Source organism: Copadichromis virginalis, linkage group LG22, assembly GCF_057382275.1.
Source record: "Copadichromis virginalis isolate Kocher_CV1m ecotype Utaka linkage group LG22, C_Virginalis_male_GT1.1, whole genome shotgun sequence".
Classification (NCBI taxonomy): domain Eukaryota; kingdom Metazoa; phylum Chordata; class Actinopteri; order Cichliformes; family Cichlidae; genus Copadichromis; species Copadichromis virginalis.
The window spans coordinates 3,617,157-3,644,321 of NC_140638.1; the positions used below are offsets into that span (position 1 = coordinate 3,617,157).

At 41.6% G+C, this 27,165-nt stretch overlaps 1 protein-coding gene across 1 annotated transcript; it reads right to left on the reverse strand.

Annotated features, from left to right (window-relative positions):
* Positions 1-1,243: 1,243 nt before the first annotated feature.
* Positions 1,244-26,724, reverse strand: LOC146682443 (gamma-enolase). Its single transcript, XM_085445077.1, has 13 exons — positions 26,598-26,724; positions 15,633-15,718; positions 15,228-15,323; positions 14,338-14,396; positions 13,356-13,425; positions 12,097-12,230; positions 11,700-11,791; positions 11,374-11,504; positions 10,590-10,787; positions 8,994-9,195; positions 7,459-7,567; positions 6,600-6,658; positions 1,244-2,218 (listed from the first exon to the last, which is right to left on the reverse strand). The coding sequence occupies exons 2-13, from the start codon at positions 15,715-15,717 to the stop codon at positions 2,149-2,151; spliced, it is 1,305 nt and encodes a 434-aa protein (XP_085301203.1). The 5' UTR covers position 15,718; positions 26,598-26,724; the 3' UTR covers positions 1,244-2,148.
* Positions 26,725-27,165: the final 441 nt, after the last annotated feature.

The following is a 27,165-nucleotide window of genomic DNA, read 5'->3' on the forward strand; positions in this document are numbered from 1 at the left end:
ATAATATTTGATTAGTATAGAATCCTTGAAACTAGTACTTCATAAAAGGTTTTTTTAAAGGGTCATATTGCGTTTTTGTTCTTCTTTTTTAACTCATCATGTCAGACACAAACGTTTTCACTGTTGGCTCTATCACGAGTTCACAACAGAGCTGGCTCCGTTATCATCACAGGAAATCGCTCTGCTTTCTGGGTCTGTGCTGACCGATGTCATATCTGATCAAATACATATTGGTTGACAAGTTGATTGAGTCTGTTTAGTCACATGTATTGCTGCCCAGGCTGTTTTTAATCATTGAAAACTGGTTTTCTTCATAAATCCTCTTGATTTAATACATGTTTTAGAAAATGTAAAAAACAATTTTAATCTGGTAAATAGCTTCAGTTCACTTAAATAAAATTTTTCCCCCCGTCTGCTCAGATTGAGCTCAGCAGGTCATCCTGAACATGTCAACATGCAATAAGTTGCTGCCATGTGATTTGCTCATTAGATATTTGTGTTAACACGCAGCTGAACTGATGTACCTAATGAAATGGCCAGAGATCGTAGATGTTCCATCAGGTGACATTGTTTCCATCCTCTCAGTGATTCCTCTGAATGGAGGCACTGCCCTCCAGGAGCTCCCTTCATGACTCCATGATAGCAGTCGTCACCAGAGGATAAAGCTGAGCTCTCAGAAGAAACGTGGACGGACTGGAGCAACAAAATAATGGCTGAACACCGTTGGTCCTTCAGTCACATGTTAATGGTACAATTTTAATTTCATGGAAAAAAGTCTCCTGTATTGTCGAAGGTATATTGATTATAAGTTCCCCAAGCAGATGCTATAGTTTTAAGCCAGTTTGCAGTTTTAAATATTATCACATCAAATAGCAAAATACATAACTTACTGAACTAAACTGGGACCTAAAAACCAGAAGATCAGTAGGAGCTCATATTCATCACAATTCACAGCTTTTGCGAGTATATCACCAAATGTGATCTTGATCTTCACAGTTTGAGTGATGACCCGTTAGTGATCAATGTGTGCAGGTTTGACTGCATTGCTCACATGCTTACTGTAAAATAAGCGGTGAATTGTGTGAATTGCGGACTGAGGGGAAACAGATGCCTCACCCTGGCAGAGCTCGTTGGCTGTTGAGCTGAACAAGTTGTAAAAAATACAAAAAAACCTCCACATGCTCATATTCTGACATTTCACTGAAAAAAAGATTCAGACACAAAACGACAAAACTCCTTCAGCTGTGTTTGAAATTGTAAATTACCATCTTTTTTATTTCACATATTTTCACATTATTTTCAACGACAAGCGTTCTCTTTAAGTGTTTTTTTTTCTTTCTTCTTTTTTTGATCACAGCTATTCTAAAGACATTCAGGAGGAACCGAAGGAACAAAGGGACTCGGGGTTCATATATTCTATCTTCTTTTTCTCTGAGAAAGAGGCAGGATCTCAAGCATGGACAAAGGACAAATAATCAGAATCACGTCTGGGCGAGAAGAAAAGGGAGCAACTGGAACCGAGAGACAGACACGACAAGAAGAACAAGGAGACGAAAATAGAGAGAAAGAAGAGGACAGAAGTGGGAGGAGTGCAGGTACTCGAGTGTCCAGGTAAGAGTGTGACATAGCAGAGTGTGTAAGTGTTCAGGTGTTTACAGTGTGTAGTTATTAGCCTCACTCCATCCCTGAAACTGCTGCTTTCCTTACAAATGCATCGTTCTCTGTCAGTTGCGAGCATTAGTCTTCATGGTTTTCTGATATCTTTACTCATTATTTTCTCTGTGTTTACAATGTTAATCTTTATTTTTGCAGGTCTGTCCTCTGGCTGTACATAAACTACTCCTTTAAAACTACAGTAACAGTGCATGTCTGGCTTATAAATATTCAGATTTTATGTTATTCCCCTGCATGTGCGTTACACGTGTTGCATCTGCTCACTGTGTGTGTGTGTGAGTGTGTGTGTGTGTGCATACAGTTTCATCTCCCTACCTTTAAGTTCAGTGCATAATTTATTTATTTAGTTATTTTTAGCTATTTTCTTTTGCTTATCTGTAATCTGTCCTTATACATGGCTCGTTCCTTGTGTGTGTGTGTGTGTGTGTGTATGTGTGTGTGTGTGTGTCATTGCAAGTCATTCGTCAGTCAGTTTCACAGAGCGCTGGGGTTCCTGAAGTTATGGCCTGCAAAGCGAGCCTGGTCGCCCAACTCTTCCTCAATCCTACAGTGGCAGGAAGACAGAAACAAAAACAACATTTTTTAATTGTTTTTGAAGGAAATAATTTCTGTTCTTCTTCATAAGGTCAGCCTGTAACCAGGAAGAGTTTATATTCTTTGCACTGGCGACATGTGATCATATATATTGAAAATAATATCTGCATGTCCAGCACAGCCTTCTTACTTATAATCTGCTTTGCATAAAAACTTCAACAAATCAACAAAAATCTGACAAGCTGCCACGTCACTGCACCACAGCTGCAGGCAAAATAATCCATTTATATCCCTAGATAAAAGCAAAATAATCAACTTTAGAAGATCATTGGTCATATAAAAAATAAAACAGGATGTATGCGAAAATGCAAATCACAACTCAGTTTTTCCATTGTTAAAAAGCTCATGTTACAGCATCTACCTGCTGCACAACAGATTCTCACGTGTGTGTGTTCACGCTCGATTGCGCTGATTAGCATTTATTGCTCGTTAATGCCCCCGTTAAGTCTCTGCACCCTTAACAGGTCCTCAGCAGTCCAATGGGATTACACCGCTGAGCCGATCCAATCTCCCTCCCTCCTGTCTCCTCCTCCCACCTCCCCCTGCCACTGACTGGCTTGGGCACATGGGGTGACACCAGCGCTCCTGTCGCCTGTCATGTCAATTAGCTCTCTGATGGTAAGCACTAGGACAGAGCAGGCACCTGAGGAGCTGCGCTGTAATGCTGCCGCCTGATCTGAAGCTAAAAAAAGGGGCTACTAAACATTCAACAGGCCAGAGGACCAATTAGGAATTCATGAGTAAATACTGAAGAAAAGGACTGTTTTTGGAGTTATTTTAATTCTAGATTCAAAATGTTTTCACATTAAATACATACATATATATATACATATATATATATATATATATATACATATATATATATATATATTGAGTTCCTGATGAAGGCTCTTAGGGTCCCATTGATCTTGTACAATTCTAGGCATTCCAGTATCCAGCTGTGGGGCATTGAGTCATAGGCCTTCTTGTAATCAATCCAGGCAGTGCACAGGTTGGTCAGTCTGGTCTTGCAGTCTCGGCTGATTGTTCTGTCTACCAGTAGCTGGTGTTTTGCGCCTCTGGTATTCTTGCCAATTCCTTTCTGTGTCCCGCTCATGTATTGACCCATGTGCCTGTTCATCTTAGCCGATATGATGCCTGACAGGAGCTTCCATGTAGTACTGAGGCAGGTTATTGGTCGGTAGTTGGAGGGGACCGGTCCCTTCTTGGGGTCCTTGGGGATCAGGACCGTCCGGCCTTCAGTTAGCCATTCCGGGTGTCTCTCGTTAACTAGCAGCTGGTTCATTTGTGCTGCCAGACGCTCGTGGAGTGCAGTCAGCTTCTTCAGCCAGTAGGCGTGAACCATGTCGGGCCCTGGTGCTGTCCAACTCTTCATACTGGAGACCCTTTCTTGGATATCTGCCACTGTGATGGTTACTGGACCCTGTTCAGGGAGGTCGCTGTGGTCTGCCCTCAGATCCTCTAGCCACTGAGTATTGCCGTTATGGGTTGCATCCTTCTCCCATATGCTCTTCCAGTATTGCTCCGTCTCCAGCCTTGGTGGTGCTGTTCTCTTATTGTTCCCTTGCCACTGAGAGTACACCTTTGCTGGTTCTGTGGAGAACAGCTGGTTTATTCTCCTGCCTTCTATCTCTCTGGTGTACCTCCTCAAGCGGCTGGCCAAGGCTGTGAGTCTTTGCTTGGCAGTTTCCAAGGCCTCAGGTATGGACAGCTTGCTGTATTTCTTAGGCACCTTATTCGTCGCACCTTTCTGCAACTCCATTAGTTGGCTAACCTCTCTCCGTGCTACTTTGATCTTGCCCTCTAGCCTCCTTCTCCATGGAGGGTACTGCCCCTTGTGGCTGTTCAACTTGTAGCCAAGCATCTCACTGATCACTGCTGCCGTATTGTAGATCAGCTTGTTAGTGTCGGTAATCGTGGTTGTAGGTATTGCCCGTAGTGCTGCATTAACATCATCTAGCAGACCTTCTGAGGGTACTTCACGTAATCTTGGTAACCGGCTACGGGGGATCCAGGTTTCAAGCTTGGCCATGATCCTATGTTTCAGGTCAGTTCCTCTCGCACTCAACGATCCTTCTCCTATCACACTTGGGGCTATGTACCCAATCTCGGGTGGGGGTGATGATATCTCCCCCCTGACCTGGCGTCCTGACTCCTCCTTGCCGTAGCATTTGTGTTGTACCTCGTCAATCTCTAGCTGTGAGAGCAGTCCCTTCTTTCGAATGTTGGAACACTGAGCTACTAGTTGTTTCGCCGTCATTGTGGATGTTGGGTATCGAAGAATCCATAGGTCCCTCATCCTATTCATGTAGCCCCTTCCGCCGGGGTTACTTGCGTAGTAGCATTCCAACAACGCCCTGTTTTCGTCCCTTGCCCACCGATGCCTTCTTGTTCCAGTAGCCCACTTTTCGTCAGGGTGCCCTGGTTCCTCAACACCTGACGCGGACCTTGTTGATCCGGGCGACGTCCGAGCCGGCATGCCTTCATATTTATCTGTCTCGCTCATGTCTGCGGTAGGCTTGCTTAGCATAGGGGGTCTAGCCTTAGGACCCTTACTGGATACAGACGCCCCAGGCAGGAATCGAACTTGCGATCCTCTGTTCCAAAGGCGTGTAGTCTAACCACTACGCTATCCAGCCTGAACCCCCTCAGTGAGATCATTAACAAGACTGGCTACGGATACCGACTACGGAACGGAGCAGTTGTCAGCCACCTCCTGTACATGGATGACATCAAGCTGTATGCCAAGAGTGAACGAGACATCAATTCACTGATCCACACTACCAGGCTATACAGCAATGACATTGGAATGTCGTTCGGACTGGAGAAGTGTAGTCGGATGGTAACAAAGAGAGGGAAGGTAGTCAGAACTGAGGGGATTGAACTACCAGAAGGCAACATTGCAGACATAGAGGACAGTTACAAGTACTTGGGGATCCCGCAGGCGAATGGGAACCATGAAGAGGCCGCTAGAAAAGCTGCAACCACCAAGTACCTGCAGAGGGTCAGGCAAGTCCTGAGGAGTCAGCTGAATGGTAAGAACAAGATCCGGGCCATCAACACGTACGCCCTGCCCGTGATCAGGTACCCTGCTGGGGTAATAGGCTGGCCAAAGGAGGAGATAGAAGCCACTGACATAAAGACAAGAAAGCTCCTTACCATGCATGGAGGGTTTCACCCCAAGTCCAGCACCCTGAGGCTGTACGCTAAGCGGAAGGAAGGGGGCCGGGGACTGGTGAGTGTCAGCACCACAGTCCAGGATGAGACAACGAACATCCAAGAATACATTGGGAAGATGGCCCCAACTGACCGAGTGCTCAGTGAATACCTCAGGCAGCAGAAACCCAAGAAAGAGGAGGTAGACGAGGAACCATCATGGAAGGACAGGGCCCTGCACGGTATGTACCACCGGCAGATAGAGGAGGTGGCTGATATCCAGAAATCCTACCAGTGGCTGGACAAAGCTGGACTGAAAGACAGCACAGAGGCACTAATCATGGCAGCACAAGAACAAGCTCTGAGCACAAGATCCATAGAGGCTGGGGTCTATCACACCAGGCAAGACCCCAGGTGCAGGCTGTGTAAAGATGCCCCAGAGACAATCCAGCACATAACAGCAGGGTGCAAGATGCTAGCAGGCAAGGCATACATGGAACGCCATAACCAAGTGGCCGGCATAGTGTACAGGAACATCTGTGCGGAGTATAACCTGGAAGTCCCGAGGTCAAAATGGGAGATGCCCCCAAGGGTGGTGGAGAATGACCGAGCTAAGATCCTGTGGGACTTCCAGATACAGACGGACAAAATGGTGGTGGCTAACCAACCGGACATAGTGGTGGTAGACAAACAGAAGAAGACGGCCGTAGTGATCGATGTAGCGGTTCCGAATGACAGCAATATCAGGAAGAAGGAACACGAGAAGCTGGAGAAATACCAAGGGCTCAGAGAAGAGCTCGAGAGGATGTGGAGGGTGAAGGTAACGGTGGTCCCCGTGGTAATCGGAGCACTAGGTGCGGTGACTCCCAAGATAGGCGAGTGGCTCCAGCAGATCCCGGGAACAACATCGGAGATCTCTGTCCAGAAGAGCGCAGTCCTGGGAACAGCTAAGATACTGCGCAGGACCCTCAAGCTCCCAGGCCTCTGGTAGAGGACCCGAGCTTGAAGGATAAACCGCCCGCAGGGGCGTGCTGGGTGTTGTGTATATATATATATATATATATATATGTATATATATATATATATATATGTGTGTATATATATATATATATATATATATATATATATAGAGAGAGAGAGAGAGAGAGAGACCTCTCTGTCTGCAGCACACTGACCTCATGAGCTGGTTGTACTTGGCCAGCCGCTCAGATCTGCAGGGGGCGCCAGTCTTAATCTGCAACAGTAAGATAAACATTATCCTGCAGGTGACCAACAGAATATTAAAATATAACACCAAGAACTCTCTGGACTTCTGGCTTCACAGGGAAACACTTGAATGATAGTTCAGAATGAAGCTGGACAGTTGTGGAGCTGTAGCCCAAAAATGTAAATTTAGTGAGGTGAACGAGAAGTTTAGCTAGAGGATAGCATCATTCAGCCACCCTAACCAGCTTCTTTGTACAAATATGGAAGTTTGTATTGTGGTGTACCTGCACTTCAGCTGTGTAATTATCAGCATGCATTAGCACAATGCTAATATTTTATGGGCTAAAGGTCATACTAAAGAATTAAGGTCATAAGAGAAAATTATTTAAATTGCTTATTGTTACTGTATTAGCAAAAGATAAAATAAAATGTGTGTTTCTGTGTTTAGAAGCCAAGAGAATTGATAATTATTTTAGACATTTAGTTCCATTCACTTATAGTCAGTTAGTCTAAAGAATAATACAAAACAATATAAGGCTGAAGTTAAATTTCTCATGAAGAAATGCACTAATATCTTTATTTTATCTTGTTCAGTTTACTTCACAATTTATTTTATATATTTAAAACAAACTTACAAAACTTAATATTCACTGTAAGTTTAGTTTACTGACATTTTAAAGGCAACAAGAAAAAAAACAATAGCTAAACGATTGTGGATTCTTACATCCTTACAAGGACAAAAACCTGAAACCTATATCTACATCAGCCATAACATTGACTTTGGTTTGGAGGAGAGACTTGAACGTTGGAGTCAGCTTCTAAACTTACCTGTCCAGTGCAGAGTCCCACCACCAGGTCAGCAATGAAGGTGTCCTCTGTTTCTCCTGAGCGATGGCTGACCATCACACCCCAACCATTTGCCTGAGCCAGCTTACACCTGAAGGACAAAGTTTGTTTCAAAGCACTCTGTTAGTCATTTTCATTTTCTTCCAATTGATAAAAGGATAATAATTGATAATAAAACTGTTCCCATAGACAAACCTCCCTTTGCTAAGAAAGATCTCTACCTGATAGCAAAGTTACATCTCCAAAGCCGTCATAACTTAAATTTTCTCTAACCAAAACTAGACAGCTACAAAAGACAGTCAGACAGCGGTTTCCCGGTGTTGAAATGTTCACTGGGTAACGTTTGACACTGTGGGACAAGAACATAAAAAGCCAAGAGACAACATAATTTTAGCTATGCCTACAAGAAAGGCTAAACTCTGCTTTCTTTCAACCCTAAAATCCAACAATGACATAAATCCCTAAAAGCGACCACTAAGAGTCACTTTTTATTTAGGTGGACTACTGAAGAGGGTTGGATGCTAACCACTGTAGCACAGTACGAGGCAGCACTGAAGGTCGTGGGAGCACATAGTTCACCTTCCCTCTACACACTGATGCCACACTGTGCTGCATATATTAACTGCGCTGTGCTAATTGGACAAGTTAATTAAGCTGATATAATTCATTTGTAACTGCGGCTCATCTCGCATGTTAACCTGCTAACAACATGAAGATTAAGACATAAAGTGTATTGCCCCCTCGGGGTTCGCGTGAGCTATAAAAAAAAGTAGCTAATGTATCAGATTCACGATGCAGGAAGCTTTTCATGTGATGGATGTAATACATCACCTTTACTGTCATCAGCTCTGTGTCTATCATTTAATCTCCCTCCTCCCCTCCTGCTCTAATCCAGCTACACTGTTGTGACTGATGGCTTCATAACCCTGAGTGACAGTTTGGTAAGTCTGTTATAGATGATACACACATCCAAGACTGGAGCAAACACACTCTTCACAAATTTATCATCAAGTGTACAGAAACATACGCAGCAGTGCCAACCCACGTCAGCAGTATGTCTGACCGATAGCTGAACCTTATCCTAAACATCTTCTGTCACTTCCTGTCCTTCATTTATCCGCCATAAATGGAACAAGGCCAACATGGCTGACAGGTAATGACCGATGTGACTGACACTATAGCGACATCCACTGGGTATGTGTGTGTCTATATTTCCACATCTTTGACTGACAGCTGGACAGCTGTGCCTCTCTCTGTCACCTCAGCAAAGATTGAAAGCGCTGTTCGGCCAATCCGAGGCTTCGAGGTCACGGACCTGCCTGAGGGGGTGGAGGGTTACTCTGTAGCTCCAGGACAACACTGTGTCAGTGACAAATTGAATTTATGCATCTTTAAATACCCAATATGTAAGAATTTGTAACTTCTTTCATTTATTAAATGGCCTTGTTTTTATTTCCACAATGTGAATCGTGTCCACACTGAAATTTCTCATTGAACTGTGGACTAAGCAGACGTACGCCTGTATGGCCTCGGTGACAGAGCCGATCTGGTTCACTTTGAGCAGCAGGCAGTTGCAGGCTCGCTCCTCAGCAGCTTTCTCTATTCTCTTGGGGTTGGTCACCGTCAGGTCATCCCCAACAACCTGGATCCCCACCTGGGCCGTCAGGCGCGACCAGGCCTCCCAGTCATCCTGGTCAAACGGGTCCTCGATGGACACCACTGGAAGTGAAAAAGGAGAGGTCTGTTACTCATCAATAGAGGGACTGCTAGTGCTAACTAGTGATTTAATAATAATAACCAATAATGTAATTTTTCAGATAACACAACACAAGTCCTTGAAATTATTGGACAATTTCAAGATATCATCATTTAAGTGGTATAAAGGGAACTCTTTCAGCTGCCCTGAACTCCGTTTTTAGACTTTTCAAAGTATATCACATAGCAGACAACTCACAGGTCTTTTCAGGCCAGATCAGATGAGTGTTACAGAGTAAAAAGATCCCTACAGGAAGTGAGACACATGGCACAACTGGTTACACAGAGCTATTCTTGGAATCAAAACAACCCTTATTTATCTCTCTTCTCGCCCCATGAGAGTTTGGATTCGTAGAAGAAGATGGATGAATGGATCTGATTACATGTCCTCTCTCAATGACATCATACAGAGCTCGGCTCACAGGGATTACTTCTGCACTCACTGATTTTACCATTTAAGTCTTACAGTGTTTCATTTGAGCTTCTACCACTGAAGCTGTTTATATATGATAGATTTTATTTTTACATTTGTATTTATTGTATTTATATTGTGTATATTGTCTACTTTGTTACTTAACGTTCTGTTTATTTTTATCTTTGTGCACAGCCCTTTGTGACTGCCTGTCTGTGAAATAAATAAATCTTTACTTACATACTTAAATGGGGAAAAATATAATAGGTCATAGAGGGGACATTAAACGTTATTGCAGAGAACAGCGGCAGAAAAAAGTCAGCCTCATCTGGAGAAGGACTAATGCAACAGAGTTTAATCCAGTTTGACATTGATAGTAGTCACCCCTCCAAGTGACTTCTCTACAAACTTCATATCACCTGTAATACTTGTAAATCCTCCAAATCCAGTTGGCCTTATTATTGTCTTTATTATTGTTGAAGGGTTTCTGTATCTCTTCTGTATTATTTTAGGGAAAATAATAAAGCAGAAATATCCACCTAAAAGTACCCCGAAAAAACCCCAGAAATTTTACTGAGCCTGAGAGTAATCCACTAATGGAGAAAATGCTGAATTTTCACCGTCCCAATGCGTAAACAAGGGTGGAGATAAAAGCATTTGGCCCTGAAGTCCTGTGTTCAAATCATTAAGTCAGCTGAAAATGTCAGCTAGCTAAAAGGCCAAGCCGTTTTTCTTTGGGTTTCATAGAGTCAGCAACCTTGGATTTAAAAGCATGTCGTGCTTCTGCAGTCCAGCAACACTACTGAAGAAATAAGCATTTCACCTTTATGTCACATTAACTTATTTTATCACTAGATAAAGAACTACTTTTTTAACCATTTGACATTGACTGAACTGCATTGAACCAAACACTGGTTGCGTTTTGTACAAATTTAAATAAGCAAACCTGGGTAGCTGTTGACGAAGCCCTGGTAGATGTCAGCCAGTTCCTCTGCAGTGATGTGTCGCTCTGGATCTGGTGGGGATTTGAAGTCCAGGTCGTACTTCCCCTCACGGTAAAACTCCGAGGCGGCAACGTCCATCCCGACTACTACCTTTTCTGTGAAGCCAGCCTTCTCAATGGCTGTCTGCAGCAGATCCAGAGCTGAAGAACAAAGAAAGAGACAAGGGGGGGGGGGGGATATAAAATAAGGAATGGAGTGAATCTTTTGCCCCCAGGCTTCTCGGGTAGGCAGGCATGTTTGCCCCAAATGTGGTCCACGTGGAAGGGCCACATTTAGCTTTGACTGACAGCGTTGACTCAGGTCCAATTTATATATGGGCCACATCTCAGGTATGTTTGGTCCATATTTGGCCACAACCCGTGTGAGTACTATAACTGAGCTGTAAGTGCTGAAAGTAGGCCAGATTAGGCTCAAACGTGTCTTCTGTATGAGTTAGCTTCTCAGGCTGCAGACAGGCAGTACTGAGAGGTGGAAAACATCGAAAGCATTTCTGATGACTAAACCTATTAAGTAATATTAAACTTACATGTCAGTAAATATTCCATTTTAGATTTTGTTTTGTTTACCAATGGAAGTCAAGTAAAGATCATGTTTACAGAAATTTTCCATAATCAAAGCTTTCCCAGATCTGTCTACTGATTCCCACTCCAGTTAAAGAAGGTGGCTTAAAAGCTGCTGCAAACAGACCCAAACATATTGTTAATTATTCAAATATCTGTTCCTCACCCTCACTGTTCTCCAGGATGTTGGGAGCAAATCCTCCCTCGTCTCCAACGTTGATGGCGTCTTGGCCGTATTTCTCCTGAATGACTCCTTTCAGTGTGTGGTAGAGCTCTGATCCTATCCTTAGCGCCTCCCTGAGAGACAGAAGAGATACCTGTTAATGACTGTGACAGGATGCAAGAACAAGGAGGCAAGGAGCAACACCAGCTGTGGTTTCAAAAACAACAAAGCAGGATGATTTAACGAGAAATGCATTAAATCAAATAAATCTAGCAGCTGAGAAATCAGACTTTTATGAACAGTCAATGCTTTTAAAGGTGAATTCCTACTTGAAAGATTCAGCCCCAACTGGCAGCACCATGAACTCCTGCATGGCCAGTTTGTTTCCTGCATGAGATCCTCCGTTTATCACATTAAAGGCCTGAAGAGAAGCGAAAAGAAGAGGAAAGGAAACAAAAAGGCAGAAAGAAGGCTTTAAAAACGATTAAAGGTCCTCGAATTCATCACTTTCTGTGTTTCTATAGCAGCTAATCAAAAAGACTTTTAGTAGAAACGTCTTGCCAGTGTGCAGAAGTATTTAAATGTGGTGTAAACAGAAGCATTAAATATATGAAATGTTACATTACATGGAGTTCTAATAATCCTTCAGTGACATACTGAACAACAAGGTGCCGTGTGAATGTTTCCACAGCACTGTAGGTGTTCTGCAGTGATTTAAATGCTTACAGGAACCGGCAGCACCAGCTCTGTGTTTCCAGCCAGGTCGGCTATGTGGCGGTACAGGGGGACTTCTTTCTCTGCTGCGCCAGCCTTACAGATGGCTAGAGACACTCCCAGGATGGCGTTGGCCCCAAACGTGGCTGTTTGAAAGGTCATAAGAGAGAAAGTGATGGGTGTTAGCATCCACAGTGTCTAGTGTCTCAGTTCACTTACCCTGAAAAACTATTTTAAGGAGTCGGTTCCTGTTAAAGGTCCAATTTTATAGCAGAAAAAGCATGTTTACAACCTGGCTACATTATAGGAGCGTGGCCTCTTTGACACACAGGTAGATGTGGGGGTTTTATGATGATTAATGCTGTTTTCTTCAGTAAACTTTAAATAAATAATGTTAAATGTAGATCGTATTTGGCATGACCAAGTTTGGCAGGTAAGATTCCATTTACAGCCATTTTCCTGGATTTTTCCTGGATTAAGCCTACATCCAGAAGTATCTGTCACCTTACAACTGTAGCTGCAACATTTTGTAGTGAGTATTGGATCCATTCAAATTTACATGATTTTTAAAGAGTTAAAAGTTAAACCTTTAAACTCAAACTTTAGCATTTCTGATATAGATTCCATAATTCAAATCAGATTCTATTTACTGACATTTTTTTCATGCTACCTTACATTTTGTTATTCTTTTGAAAAACACAATTTATTCCTCGATATGTTGTTGCTTTAAATTCTTTTATCTTTTGCTTTAATTTAAAAAGATTATCTCACTATTTTTTAACCATAGATTTAAAAAATGAGTTTAAATTTGTGTAGCTGTAAAAACTAAAGCAAAGTGAAATGCCACGGCTCTTTGGGTATAAGCATGTTTGTTGTTGAAAGCCGATACATTCAGCTGCAGTTCAGTCTGACAGGTTTCCGTGCTGGCGGAGATTAATTTCTCCCAAACGACATTACTTTGAGGGCTGATTACACTGCTGCCTGAACATGATTTTAAATTATAATAAATGAGCACTGCATTTATTTATTAAAGATGTGAGTTTGCATTGATCGTGCCAAAGCTTGTTTGGAACACAAATCTCTTTGCTCAATCTGTATTTATGCCCCTCGTCGCTCTGCAAAGCGCTCTGCGCAAAGCATTTTTCAAAATGTGTGTGACTTCACACGAATGGATGCTGAGCTGCAGAAACGGGGAGATTTCCAGCTGGCTGCTAGACTCTGATGATGTGCTGTTAGTCATCTTGATTTGCTCCTGTCGGGTTTCAACTCACATTTGTTTTCTGTGCCGTCCATCTCGATCATCATGTTGTCCAGCTGCTCCTGGTCCACCACGCTGATGCCCTGCAGACAAAAGCAGAACAATAAGTGGTGATATTCACATATAGTCTACAGTCATACGTGTTACATACATACATTTAGTTGCAGTAAATGTAAAAGACATGAGATCGTTTTTCCATAATAAGACAAACACTCATTATGTAGGCTAAACTACCATGCTTTGTTATTTAAAAAGTGTAACATCCCACCAGTATGACATATTGGGAACATTTACCACATATAAAATCCACTTCTGGAGTTACTAAATAGTCAGTATGGTAATCCATCAGCTGTCGTCTGATGACAATTGTTTGTTCCAAGACAATTATTCACATTTTAAGTCTTAACATTTTCAGCCTCAATAACTCAAACAGCTAATTAATTAAGGCTATAAAATGTGGAGACACACAAACACGTGTGCAGTTTTTAATGCACGGCTCCCAACACAATGATTAATTAGAAGACATTCATAATGGTAATTAAATTTCCCTTTAAAGGGAACCTATTATATTTATTTCCAGCTCCATTATTTCCAACTAAAGCAGCTTAGTGTGATCAAAAGGTCACAATAATCATGATAATCAAGCTGTTTTGGATGTTTTGGCTATTTTCTTCCTTCTTTTAAGCCAACTTTTGTCTGATTGGCTGCTGCTCAGAACAGGATGTGGGTGGGGCATCTGTGTGTGAGATGACCATATGAAAGATATCCCCTTTCACTCCCATCATAATGGGAAAAAAGCAGAAATCCTTGCTTTAATGCAGATGTTTGCAGCTGTTGTTTCAGCTCACAGGAATCACAGAGTGCTTGTAGCTGAAAATTATTTTGAGCGGTCAGTTCGATTAAGAAAGTACTATATTAAACTGAGTACATAACAAAAAATAGGTTTAAGATTGACGTTAATCCTCTATAGTATAATAAGTGATGTGAGGACTTACAGAGGCTAAAAGGGCTGGAGCCAGAGTATCGTTGATGTGCCCAACTGCCTTCAAAACACCTAAAGTGACAAAGAAGGAAATCAGACGCACAGCATCACAAAAACGTGAGGTGAACACGTGAATTATCAATAACAAATAATGTTAAATTGTAGTGAAAACAGAGCACAGTTTTATCTATTAGTGTTCTTCCAAATTACTTGGAAATATTTTCATATCAGCACTGATTGCTTTTGCAGCAACTCTAGGGTGAGATTTACTGTGGATTCATTTGTTTGAGGGTTAGGTGAGCACCGCAGCCTTAATGGCTGTTTTATAGTCACTGAAGTGTCTTTCAGTGTTCGCCAGCAGTAAAAATGATTTGTTAGACAAATTTAAAATGCTGGACTTTATCAAGACTTTTGTGGCATTTTAGCGTCATATTATGAATAAAAATAAGATGTCCAAACATCTACACTGCAAAACTATTTGTGAGAGGAATACGTCGACAGGACAAAGGTTTTAACAGCGTCACAAACACTGAATTAAAGAAAGCTTCTAGAAAACTGTAATTTATACTTTAAAGGTCTCTGAATGTTCTATATTTTTGTCATTGTCAACACATCTGGCTTATTTCTTCTTAAGTATTTTTACTTTTGTTGGGTATATAAAGCTTTTATAAAAATCTATATTATGTCTATTATGTTTTTATTTTGTTTTGGAGGGTTTTTATAAAATGTGAAGTGTGTTGGTATCATATAAATGCAGCACTAGTGACTGAAAACAGCACTCTGTTTCTGTTAGTCAGTGATCTCTTCATTGTTCGCCCTCTTGTGGTCATAAATACTGAATGCAGCTTTAAGTTCTCATCGAATGTAACGGTCTGTGCAAGCTCAGCTGATGCATCTTCATACCTTTGCCCTTGTAGCGGCTCTTGTCTCCATCTCGGAGCTCCAGAGCCTCATAGATCCCCGTGGATGCTCCGCTGGGCACCGCAGCCCTGAACAGACCTGGAAAACGAATTAAGAGAGAAAGAATTAAGGTTTTGATATGATAGATATTAGACAAGTCTTCATCTCAGACTGCTTTCCCTATGCCTTGTGTCATTTCTTAATAATCCCTGCAGTTGCTCAGCTTCATTTTACAGGCCAGCTGAAGGGGATTTGATGTCCCAAACAGCTGCTTCAAACTACCAAGCTCTGCATTTTTATTTTTATTTTTTAGCTTTCTGGCATGGTAAGTGTGAGCTGCTTTCCTGGTGGTAAAGATTGTGTTATTTTCTTCCTGTGACATTTTCAGACAGGCTCTTTAGCGGTCACCTTTTTCTGTGCGGAGGTCCACTTCAACAGTGGGGTTTCCACGGGAGTCCAAGATCTCCCTGGCAACTATGCTGACGATCGACATCCTGAAAGACACAGACAAGAAAAACAGCCCACCGTTAACTGTTTTTAACTTATAACTTCACCTTAACTGCACCAAGGAGATGAAACACAGAAAACTTCAGCTCCTGGATGAAAAGATCTATTTTTACAGTGAACACAAACACACGGCAGCCTGCCAGGGGAGACGGCGAGCAACATCAATGCAGAAATCAAAGCTCACTACAGAGGAGTGCATTGTCTCTCTCTCTCTCTCTCTCTCTCTCTCTCTCACACACACACACACACACACACACACACACACACACACACACACACACACACACACACTGCAGTTACTTTTCTGTTTCTGGAAGCAGCAAAAAGAAAAACTTCAGTAGGAGAGAGAGGAGTTTTAAATAATGCATCAGTTCGTCGCTGCTTTTATCCAGACTGGAATCTGCTGATTTATTCTGGTTTCGTGGTGATGTGCTATATTTTTCTCATTGTCAACAAAACTAGCGAGGCATTGATCATACAAACAAGTACTGTGAATCAAAGCCTGATAGATCTTATTTTTTCTTTCTTCACGCCGATTTCTCCCTCTCTGTTTCGCTGGCTCACAGTTTCCTTTGTTACTTTGAAAGCTCTGTTATTTTACTCCTGCACACAGCCTCCTGCAGCCAGGAATATTCTCCACGGCACCAACAATCTGTTAATTTACTACAGAGAAAGCTCCCAACAAATGCAACATGCCTTTCAAAACATTTGCTAAATAGTACAACTCTGAGAATAGGTGCTATAATCACTGGGCTTGATCCTGTTTGAAATGTTTTAGTATCAGTTTATTCCTCACATCATGAATTTATGGCAGATGTTACATTAGAAGGTGATATATTTGTCATGTAGCTTGAGCAGAGAAGCTCCACCCACCTTCTGTTCAAACTTTCTGTTTATGAGGGGCAGCCAATCAGAGGAGAGCTTGTTTAAAGGTGAGGAGCTAAACTGGAATGAAATTAAAGGATGCACTGAGGTCCACTTTAAATCAAAAAGGATTATATTGATCGAGGAATCATGCAAAGCTAATTTATTAGAGTCCAAGAAAAATATATAAAGTGGAAAATGTAATCAAACGAACACTGGTGCGACTGCGTACGGTATTACTTCTTTCCTTTCTTACAGTAATCTTTGAGTTTGTGTATTTTTCTGCATCATGATATATAATGAATACTTAATGACTGTGTTTGTATAAATGCAGTTCAGACAGTAAGACCCCCAACAATTAAACACATGTATACATTAATACATAAAAGAGATTGAAGTAAAAATGATGTTGCCTTCATAACCCTTCCGATCACTGATCTATTTAAGTTAATATACTTTGAAAACTTTGATCTCTTTCAATAAAGAAACTAGAGAAAAGGTTTTGAGCAGGGGTTTTAGCCATCAGTCTGACCTTGGCAAAGCTTTTTTAGGCTTCTACCGCTGCTGTTTACTGCTGCTTCTTGTATCCCAGGAGAGAGATCTCGGAAAATCTTTCAGTGCTAATGCAGGAAGGATGCTCCTCTGTGGGCAACCTGACACTTAAAGAAAAAACACAGCTTGACTACATGGTATTCTTCGAAATAGGCCACTGCAGCCAACACTTTTCTTCTGGTTGTTTCTGGACCTTTGTTCTGTTTAAATGCTAGAATTAAAACATGAAGAAAAAAAGCACGTGAACGCTAATGCTGTTTCTAAATCCATGCATGTTAAAAGTGGTTATGTGCATTAGATACAGAAGGAGTGACTGGACTATCGCTCAGAATGTGCCTATACAGTATGTTACACTGGTACAGATGCTATGTGCAACAAGACACAAACTCTCTTGGTATTTAACTTTTAATAGGTTGAAATGTTTGTTTTGTTGGTTTGTTTATTTGCTTTTTTAGTGCTTTTACTTGAATCTGAATTTAGAGGTCAACCTTCACACTGATGATTGATGCTTGTTGTCATGGTGTTTAAAAATCTGGCAATAAAGCAACAACTAAAGTAACACTAAATAGAAAAGCAGATTTTATCACCACACTGTGATGCTCAGAGATCAGCTGTGGGTTTAACAGCCTGTTGTTGAGGTTCAAAACATATCAGCAGCTTATGGCAGACAATGGCAAGCACACTTATAATTAACATTTACATGATGTGCACTGCTTGTCATTCATGTTGTTTGGTGTGAATAAGTTATTTATACTTCTGTAACCATCGACTGCGGGGTGACATTATCTCCTTTCCTTTCATAAAGGATGGTCTAGTGTATCCTCTGCTAAATGAGCTAATAAAGGAAGCATTAACCCTCCTTTATCAGCTGTCAGTATTACTTTTACACCTCATGGTTCGCTTTGTTTTTTATGTTAATTCCATCTTTTCAATTTTCAAACCCATTTTCGAGCCAGTGGAGAGAAGCCAGGATTGTGGTGATGTGATACCATCTGCTAAAACCAGAAAGAAGCCGAGCTGCTGCACTCTGAACTAGATGGAGGCGAGAGTTTTGTGACTTTTTGTGCAAACCAGAGAGAAGGAGGTTTCCTTTAGTCGAGCAAATGTTAGAATACGATTAAGATGATTTAAATATCAGCTTTTAAAAACACAAAAGTCAAAGATGGCTCACGAAGAACCAAGAGAGCCTCTTTCACTGGCCTTTCAATCTCTCGTGTACCCTTAACTAACTTAAAGCTTTCAAATTCTGTTTCTCAGCCAGAGAGACTGAACTCCACAGCACAAGATTAAAAATGTATTCCATCACTTTGATGTTGAATTTTTAATTTCTGTACCACTGTGACATTATTGCCATAACCTCAAGAGCATTTGAAGCTTTCATTAATTCTATTCTCCTGCGGTGGTGTTTCCCCTCTTCCTTCTCATTGACAGTCCAGGCACTCAGCGTTGTAACTGCAGCGATACATCAAAAAGGGGCTTTTTATGCCGTCCTCATCCCTCCGTACTGTATGAATACTTTATTGATCTGTGAGCTAAATCTGGCTCCCAGCTAGCTTGCAGAAACCTGGCGCCGAGGCTGTCCTCTTCAGATGCACTGACAGAAATATGGAGGCTCGGAGGAAGAGCTCATCCTCATATCTCTGTACAATACATCTTTTTTGGTTACAGACGTATAGATAAGATGTGGCAACATTGTTTTAGAAGTTCAATTGAATCCCAATAATGATAAATCAGCTCCACGTTGTATGAATGCACAACAGAGGGTATGTCACTTTAATTTTCTATCTCTGAAATATGGAAGAAGCTTCCAGACCTAAAGACCAGCAGAGAGCAACTTTCTCTGGAAATCTTGAGTCACCCTGTATCTCATATCACACTCATATCACAGTCTTATTTAACACAATGTGATGATTGTTGTGTAAATTGTGGTCATATTAAGATTTAAATATGTTTCAGAGAGTATGATCTGGGATGAGAGTACTTTTCAAAAAAGTTGGGGTTGAAAAATGCAAATTAAAAAAATTGTACTTCCCCAAAAAGTTGGCTCCAAAAGTCTCACTGTAGCTCATTTCTGCTGATTGAATACTATGACACTGCCATAGCTACAGGCAGTAATTTGAATGTAAATCATAAATGGCAAAGAATTGTGGGAAAATATTGTCTCATTAAAGTAAGTCTTCACTACTCCAATTCCATTACATTTACAGCAAGGGAAGGTTTTTCTGTAAATGCCATTTAGAGTAACGTCACTGGAAATGATGCAAAGACAATGAAATTTGCAGTCTTCACAGGAGCTTTACTGTAAAAGGTTTACAGTAGCTTACCGGCTTCCAGCTGCCAGTGAAATTGTAAAACTACAGCAACCTGTCAAACAGACATGCGCAGACATGAAAAATAATATGATTAGAGCCTAGTACGATAAATGCTTTTAAAGCCATCACTGTTAGGATCACGGCCACTTTCATCGACCAGCGCAAACACAGGCAGCCTCTAACTGCGGATGAATCCTGTCTGAAAAGGTTTGTGCTCCACATGTGTCTGATTGTTGTGTTTTATAGGACTGGTACTTGGATGTAATTAGACTTAGTTGATCAGTTAGCAGGTCACCCTTTAGTCCAACTACGGTCACTGCTGGCTCCAGAAGAAAAACATGGAGGTGTTTAAAATGCTGATGTTAAGGATTCCAAACAACCAAAGAAACAGAGTCCTGCTGTTAAGCATGGTGGAAAATAATTGTATGAAATGATGGTGGCAACTAATGATTGTTTTAATTATGAGTTCATCTACACAATATGCTCTGAACTCATTGGTTAACTTTTTTTAACAGGTTATAAACTAAAGTCTGAGATTTAATATACTTAACATGTAATATGAGACCAAATCTCCCAACTGTAGAAACATAAACAGAAAAACGAGCCAGGTGAAATAAATAAAGACGGTCTCCTTGGCCTATCTTCATTCGTTTTATTGTCGAGTTAACCTGCCGGTGTTCCTGTGGGAGCACATTTTAAAAAGTGATTTCTGTCACTTTTTTCTATTTCTCTATATAATTTATGTCCTTGTGCTATCTTTCTTCTTCCTCTGTTATTTCCCCCGGTATTTATCTGACTCACATCCTGAATGCAAACCCTTTCTGCTTATGTGAATCTTTCCTGCAAACATCAGGCAGCGTTTGTTTCTTTTTTTAATTCCAGGTGTCACCTTCTTTCTCTTCCACCAGGTACACCATTTCCCTTGTGTGTTCCTTTTAACCCAATGCAAAGTCACATCACTCCTCTTGTCCTCTGACTCCTTCGCTCAGCACTGCTCTATCACGATTCCTCTGCGCAGCTCAGGGACATTATTTCCACCCATTTTCCCCTCACCATTGGTTTATTGTGGCATTTATGAAAATTTATGCTTATTCAGTTCTTACACTCGTAAGTCACAGGAGATAAAAGTGTCAGCATAATGAGTAAAGTGTATAAATGGTGCTCAGCAGAAGAGAAAGCAGATACTGTAAAGTGCCACCAGCATACTGAAGCGTCAGCTCACTCTGGATGTGTGGGTGGTTTAATTATTTCTTTTTTTAAAGTTTTGGTGCTGTTTGGAGCCCCACCCTGCTGTACTGCAGACTTTTCCAAACAGTTCCTCCCTGGGCTGGAGCAGCAGCGCATGAGATACCTCCTCAGAAACCCCACAATCCCCAGTTTTCATCTAAACTGTTTTAGTTTCACGAGGTAAAACTTGCTTTCCTAAGGCGACCGAGTGACTGCCTGGAGATTTAATTATAGCATTATTGTGTCAGGACTGTTCAAGGGCCTTGCAGATATATAGGTCTTGCGTCATCTGCTGTGTGGCCTCCCAGTCATGGTTTCACTCATTTATGCAGAGAAAAAATATTTCAGTGCCTCCTACAGCCTGCAAATGAAAAGAGACTTGTGTCTTAATGCATCGAGAAACCTAATTATGTTTATGTTTCATAGTCTGAGGCGATGCATTCTTTTAATATAAAGACATTTGAATGTAAGTTGTGCATTAATATCACTACTAACTGCATGCAGCAATCTCATATCCACACACATGTTCTTGCTTCCTGATCTGTCACTACCTTAATGGGATTATCTCATTACCCTCATTTCCATCCCTCTTTTCTCTCCTCGCTCTTGTTCTCTCTCCATCTCGCCCGGTGCTGTTTGGGCACGTTGCTGTGTATTACGTAAGCTCTACAGCAGCAGCAGCAGCAGCAGCAGAGAGGGATGGAACCCATGAACACACCACACCTACCAGAGACTGCAGAGCTCAGCAGAAAATGTACCAGCACCAAAAGAGGGCGTGCCAGAGAGGAAGTGAACGAGGAGAAGGGAGAGTGAGATGAGGGCACACAAGGAAAGGAAAGAAATAGAAAAACATCAACTCTGTGTGTCTCTGCATGTGGCTGGAGGGACAAAAGGATCAAAGGAAAAAGAGCAAGACAGATGTGATGAAAATCATCAGAAGAGAAGGAGAGAAATGAGCGAGAGGAAGAATACAGCCTATAAAAATAACACCACCTACCCATTTTACCCTCAAATTCTTCATAAACTCACAAAATATTTAAAACAACCACTTTCTGTACCTAAGATATTCCACATTTTGAAGCACTAAAAGAAACAAATTCCCATTTGAAAGCCCTCAGACTGCATAAATGAACAATGATCTAATTTAATGGTGCTCAAAATGCTCCACAATCCAAAACCTAACGTAACTAATGTTCTTCCTGCACTGCTAGCAGCTGAGGAGCTGAGGACTTTGATGGCTTTTCCCACTTCGCAGGAGCATTAGTTATTGCACGGTGCATGGCTAATGTGGCAAACGTTACCATCTGTTTCCTTCCCTCCTACTCTATGTGCCCGTGTAGACTGTACTTTAATCAAATGGCACCCATCAAGGCTGAGAAATAAAGGCAACGCTTAAGTGCCAAAAACTGCAGGTCCCCTGATGACCACTGGAGGCTGGTTCCAAACAGAGACATTCCCCATGGACTCCAATGTTACAGTGTTCAACTTGTTCATCTCTACAGCAGAAATAAACATGTTTACAATGATTTTGGTCTCTAGCTGTTTTATATGACTCATGAACTGACTCATGGCACAGACCAGCGGTGCCCAACATCCGGGCCACGGACTGGTACCGGTTGAGTCTATACCGGGCAGCGAGAGTTGAGGCTCGGGTTTGAAATTTATGGTTTCCAGGGTTTTTACCATAGCGACCAGAGAGCATTAAGGGGCAGAGAGGAGGATGTTAAGGACGCTGCTAATAAAGTTACACAATTACACGGTCAATTCATGTTTATTATTATATTTACAAAATACCACAGTTTTTGTCTTGGTCATTTTATTTTATTTTGCTGTATTTATCTGCGACACCTTAAAGGCCGGTCTGTGAAAATATTGTCTGTGGTGCAAAAAATGGTTGGGGACCGCGGGCATAGACTTTATATAAATAGATGAATGTAGTGACCATGACATCACCCAGTAACTAAAGAAGTCCCACTATGAAGTCTCAGCTGGTTTGGAACTGGACAACATCTGGCTGTGCATGCTGCTCACCTACTGGTTAATGCCTTGTCAGTCACACTGAAAACATCCCCTGGTTCATCTCCCTTCTGGACTAATAGTAAACATATTTCTAAATGAACTTAAAGACATCTTTTTTATGTATAGTCTATGGTTGCAAACCAAGCTAGCTAGCATTAGCTAATTATGTAGCTCTCAACCAATTAGGATCACTCATTCTGGCACCAAAACACAAGGCGACAAAATGTCCAACTAAAAGCTTCAAACAGGAGTGCACAAATTACTGGGTGATGCAATTCATGCTGCCATCTTTTATATACAGCAAAGAGCAAACAGATGCAAAGGTCAGTATTTATTCCTGTGAGTGAAAGCCCTGATTATTTACAGTCTATTTTTAACACTTTCAGTTCATTTATTTTCATAAATAACACGTAAACAAAACAAATGAAAGCAGCCGTAGAAGGAGAGAAAAAGGCAAAGACAGAGGAACAAGTGCTAAAATGTGGCTTTAAATATATGCAAACTGAAAGAGAGAGAGACATAGGGAATGGCCAGGAGGAAGGAGAGAGGGAGGGAGTGATGAAGGACAAAATGGAGAGTGAGTGGAAATGAGGGAGGGCGAGAGAGCGATAGAGAGAGATAAAAAAAGAGGAGAAAAGAGGGAAAGATAAATAATTAAATGACTGTGTTTGGCTGGAGAACAGAGGGGAGATGGAGGGATGAAGGGGAGGAGGAGGAGGAAGGCAGGGAACAGAAGGCTGATTATGGCACACACTTGGGAAGTGAAGCAGTCTCACACATACTGTATGTAATGCTGATAATGTGTCGACGTTTACACACATGTAGCTTCAGCTGGCGATTGTCGCAGGTACTCGCGCACACTTAACGTCCGCCCACGCGTCACAGCAGGCAGCCGGAGATGCAGAAACCGAACACGCGCTGCTGTTACACCAGACCACAACACAATCAAGCGTCGGATCAAACACAAACGCACACGCATTTGACTCCTGCTGCCAACACACACACGCTCTGTACAGCCATTTTCCAAGAAATCAGAGACATGTTGGGGTTTTTTTCAGTGCTGCCATATTAAAAAGCATCAGACAGAAAACACACACAGTAAAGATTGACTGTAGAATCACACAAACACATTTTAGCAGGAAATCACCCCACCAAGGAAAGCTGGAGACGGATTCTTGCATTCAGATTGATTCAACATATTTTTTAAAAACAAAAATAAAAGTCTCTTTAATATTTATTCATACAGCTGTATATGTGCAATGATAAAGAATCCATCCATCCTGAAATTTGAGATACACTCCCTAATTTCCTTCGGGATTAATAAAGTATGCTGATTCTGATTAAAATTTTCAGTAACAAATAGTCTTCCTGAGACACAAAGATCATCGTGCAATATGACTTCGATTCACAATCTCAGATCCACTCCGACCATAAGCAAACGAAGTGTTAATGATTCATGTTACAGAATCATGCCTCTTCTCCCTCAAGGGAAGTTGAGTCACTATAGTGTGTAAACAGATGCTATACCTTTGAGATAGATGGATGCACTTTTATTCATTCAGTCTAAAATTACAAAACATATTAAACAACATTTTTGTAAATGTGCCAAATTGATAAACTGACTGATGTGCTACTCCTAACCCTTGGCTCTTTGAGAGGAACAGCTGATGGTGCTTAGACTGTAGACAAAGACTGACGTAGCTTTTCTTTCTGGAAAGTGGAGTCAGCACAGAAGGCGGTAAATCCTGTGGTTTCAAAAAAAGATGTCTGGCTCTATAGAAGTCTGAGGAAATGACGCTACTTCTCACTTGACCTGTGATCTTATTGGATATATAAGTAAAAATGGCAGAACGTCATAGTGGCTATTTCCCAGTGTGACATGCTCAAGAATCATAAACCTCTGAACCTGGAGACTCAACTCAGGAAGTCACAGACTTCAAAGTGCAATCCCACAAAGGCCTCGAAGCCATTATATGTACATACAGTAAATATAAGATTTCCAAAGCAACCATGGCCTCTCCCACTGGTTTCTGAAGTCCCGCTGTGAAGCCCGAAGCTGAGCCATGTCAGCTTTTTAAAACTAGCTGTCATGGAGCTGACTGTGAAATCGATGGACACTCCGTAGGCTAGCAACTAGTCGGTCACACAGCAAAGCTTACCCTCAGTCCTCCTTGGCTCTAATTGTTACTGAAATATACAAAACAGGCCTCATGTTGTATTCAATCAGCCTTAAAACTATCGACTTAAGATGGGACCATAAACTCATCAGGACGGTGCTCATGCTGGAAGCTCAAATGCACGAGATAGAGCTTCTTTCATTCTGAGATGTTCGCTGGTTAAAGGATGAAAAACAACAAACCAGCTGCAATAAAGAGAGAAGCTAGCCACAAAGTAAGACAAATGCATGATGCATTCATCCTTTTTGCTTGAAATGTGACATGCAAACAGCAAAAAATAAACATCTATCGCTGCTTCAAATCAATTAAAATCTATATCTCACTATTTTTTTAATCATATATACTTCATCCATCCATTTCTGTAGTTTACTGACAAAGCGTAGCTGGAATTTATCCCAGCTTTCATGCAGTAAGAGGTGAGACACACCCAGATCACCAGTCCATCACACACGGACACCTCACATCCACACCTAAGGCCATTTAAGCCAGCATGCACCACCAGGTCGCCCATATTCATTTCACTAGTCTGTAAAGACTTTCAAAACCCTTAACTTTCCTTTTTTCAGTTATTGTTTGTTACTTTTCCCTTGAGGACGCGTTCCTGGAATGATTAAATAATGATTCCTGCTGTAAAAGCTGAATGTAGGACAAGTTATGAAATATTGTTGTTTTAATACCATCTCATTGTATCTCATGTCATATCAATTTTCACTGCTGTACTTTATTTATTGATTAATATTTGTTGCTTCTGTCAACCCCCACTCATAAATGTACCTGCTGCAAAAGCACTAACACACACACACACACACACACACACACACACACACACACCTATTTGTGCCTCTCAATGAAACACATACACGGTTGATGTACCGAGGACTCAAACGTAATTGACTGCAGGATCATACACACAGACACAAACACACACACACAAACACAAACACAAACACAAACACACACACACACACACACACACACACACACACACACATAGCATTCCTACAGCCAAGACTCACATGACCAAATACACACGCAATACACTTGACAGCCATTTTACAAGAAACCAAAGGAAATGCAGGCAGCAAACAGACACACACATTTTCTGTTAGATAGTTTGTCATAACACATCTAGCAAACACACACACACACACACTTACACTTCATAATGACAGTTGAAAGCTTTAACCCTCCTCCCCCTCTCACAAACCAGCTCACACACACAAAAAGCCATGACACACATAAATAAACCACAAATTAGTATCTAAAACTGCAGCTCTCTCACACACACACACACACAAGCTGCCACAAGACATCAAACCAATGCGTTCTTGCAAGAGGTTGTTCACACAGATTATGTGCATGTTGCCAAAACACACACAGACAAATACACATCATTTCCTTCCTCCTGTATACGCACACACACATTTTTGAAAGCCACAACAATGCAACATTTAGACACACATCTAAAACTGACGCTTACACACATCTTTCAGTACATGCACACACATGCATGACTTCCGGTCTTACACACACACACACATACACAGTTGGACTACGACCTCTCACACACACATGCAGTAAGACCTAAAACTGAAGCATTTCATTCTCGTGCACAACCTTCTGTATCCGCTATGCAGCACACAGAAAAGACACGCAATTACAATGATGCAGGAACACAAAGATGCAAAGAGGAAGAGAGGATTTCCTGCCTTTACCTGATGCCGGTGTGTGTGTGTGTGTGTGTGTGTGTGTGAGTGAGTTCTGCCTTTTACGGCGACTGAGAAAATACTGGAGAGGCAGAGCGATGAGAGAGAGAGAAACAGGAGGGGAGGAGGAAGAGAAGAGGAGAGAAGGAGGGGGTGATATATATGTGCGAGTGTGTGTCAGAGGGAGGAGGGGAGGGAGATGACTCAGAAGGGAGATGGGGAGAGGAAGAGGAGGGTTAATTAAAAAGGAGGAGATGGACGGAGGGATGATGATGGGGTGCAGAGGCTCTTTGCCTGACAGAGGAGGTAAAAATAGATGAAGGCAGGACCGGTTCTCGCGCTGCGTGTCTCCCTGCCTCTCTCTGGTGCTGCAGTGGGGTTCAGCTGATGTATATATGGTTACATAATTGAGCCTTCTCCACTATACTCACACGACATGATGCTCAGTGTGTGTAATGCTCATGTTGTAGGGAGATAAATATGACATAACAAGCAAAAATTGTGTGTTGCACTAAAAAGATATCAAGTGAAGTTGAACTATGGCCGTGCTGTACTTTCCTGTGATACTGATTTAACC

What these genes read in the sequence shown, in the direction of transcription:
- LOC146682443 (XM_085445077.1), bottom strand. Translation starts at nt 15,717, where the DNA reads ATGTCGATCGTCAGCATAGTTGCCAGGGAGATCTTGGACTCCCGTGGA. An exon ending in GGACCTCCGCACAGAAAAAG is followed by an intron (nt 15,324 to 15,632) that starts GTGACCGCTAAA and finishes TTCGTTTTCCAG; the next exon opens with GTCTGTTCAGGGCTGCGGTG. An exon ending in CTTCGTCAACAGCTACCCAG is followed by an intron (nt 9,196 to 10,589) that starts GTTTGCTTATTT and finishes TTTCACTTCCAG; the next exon opens with TGGTGTCCATCGAGGACCCG.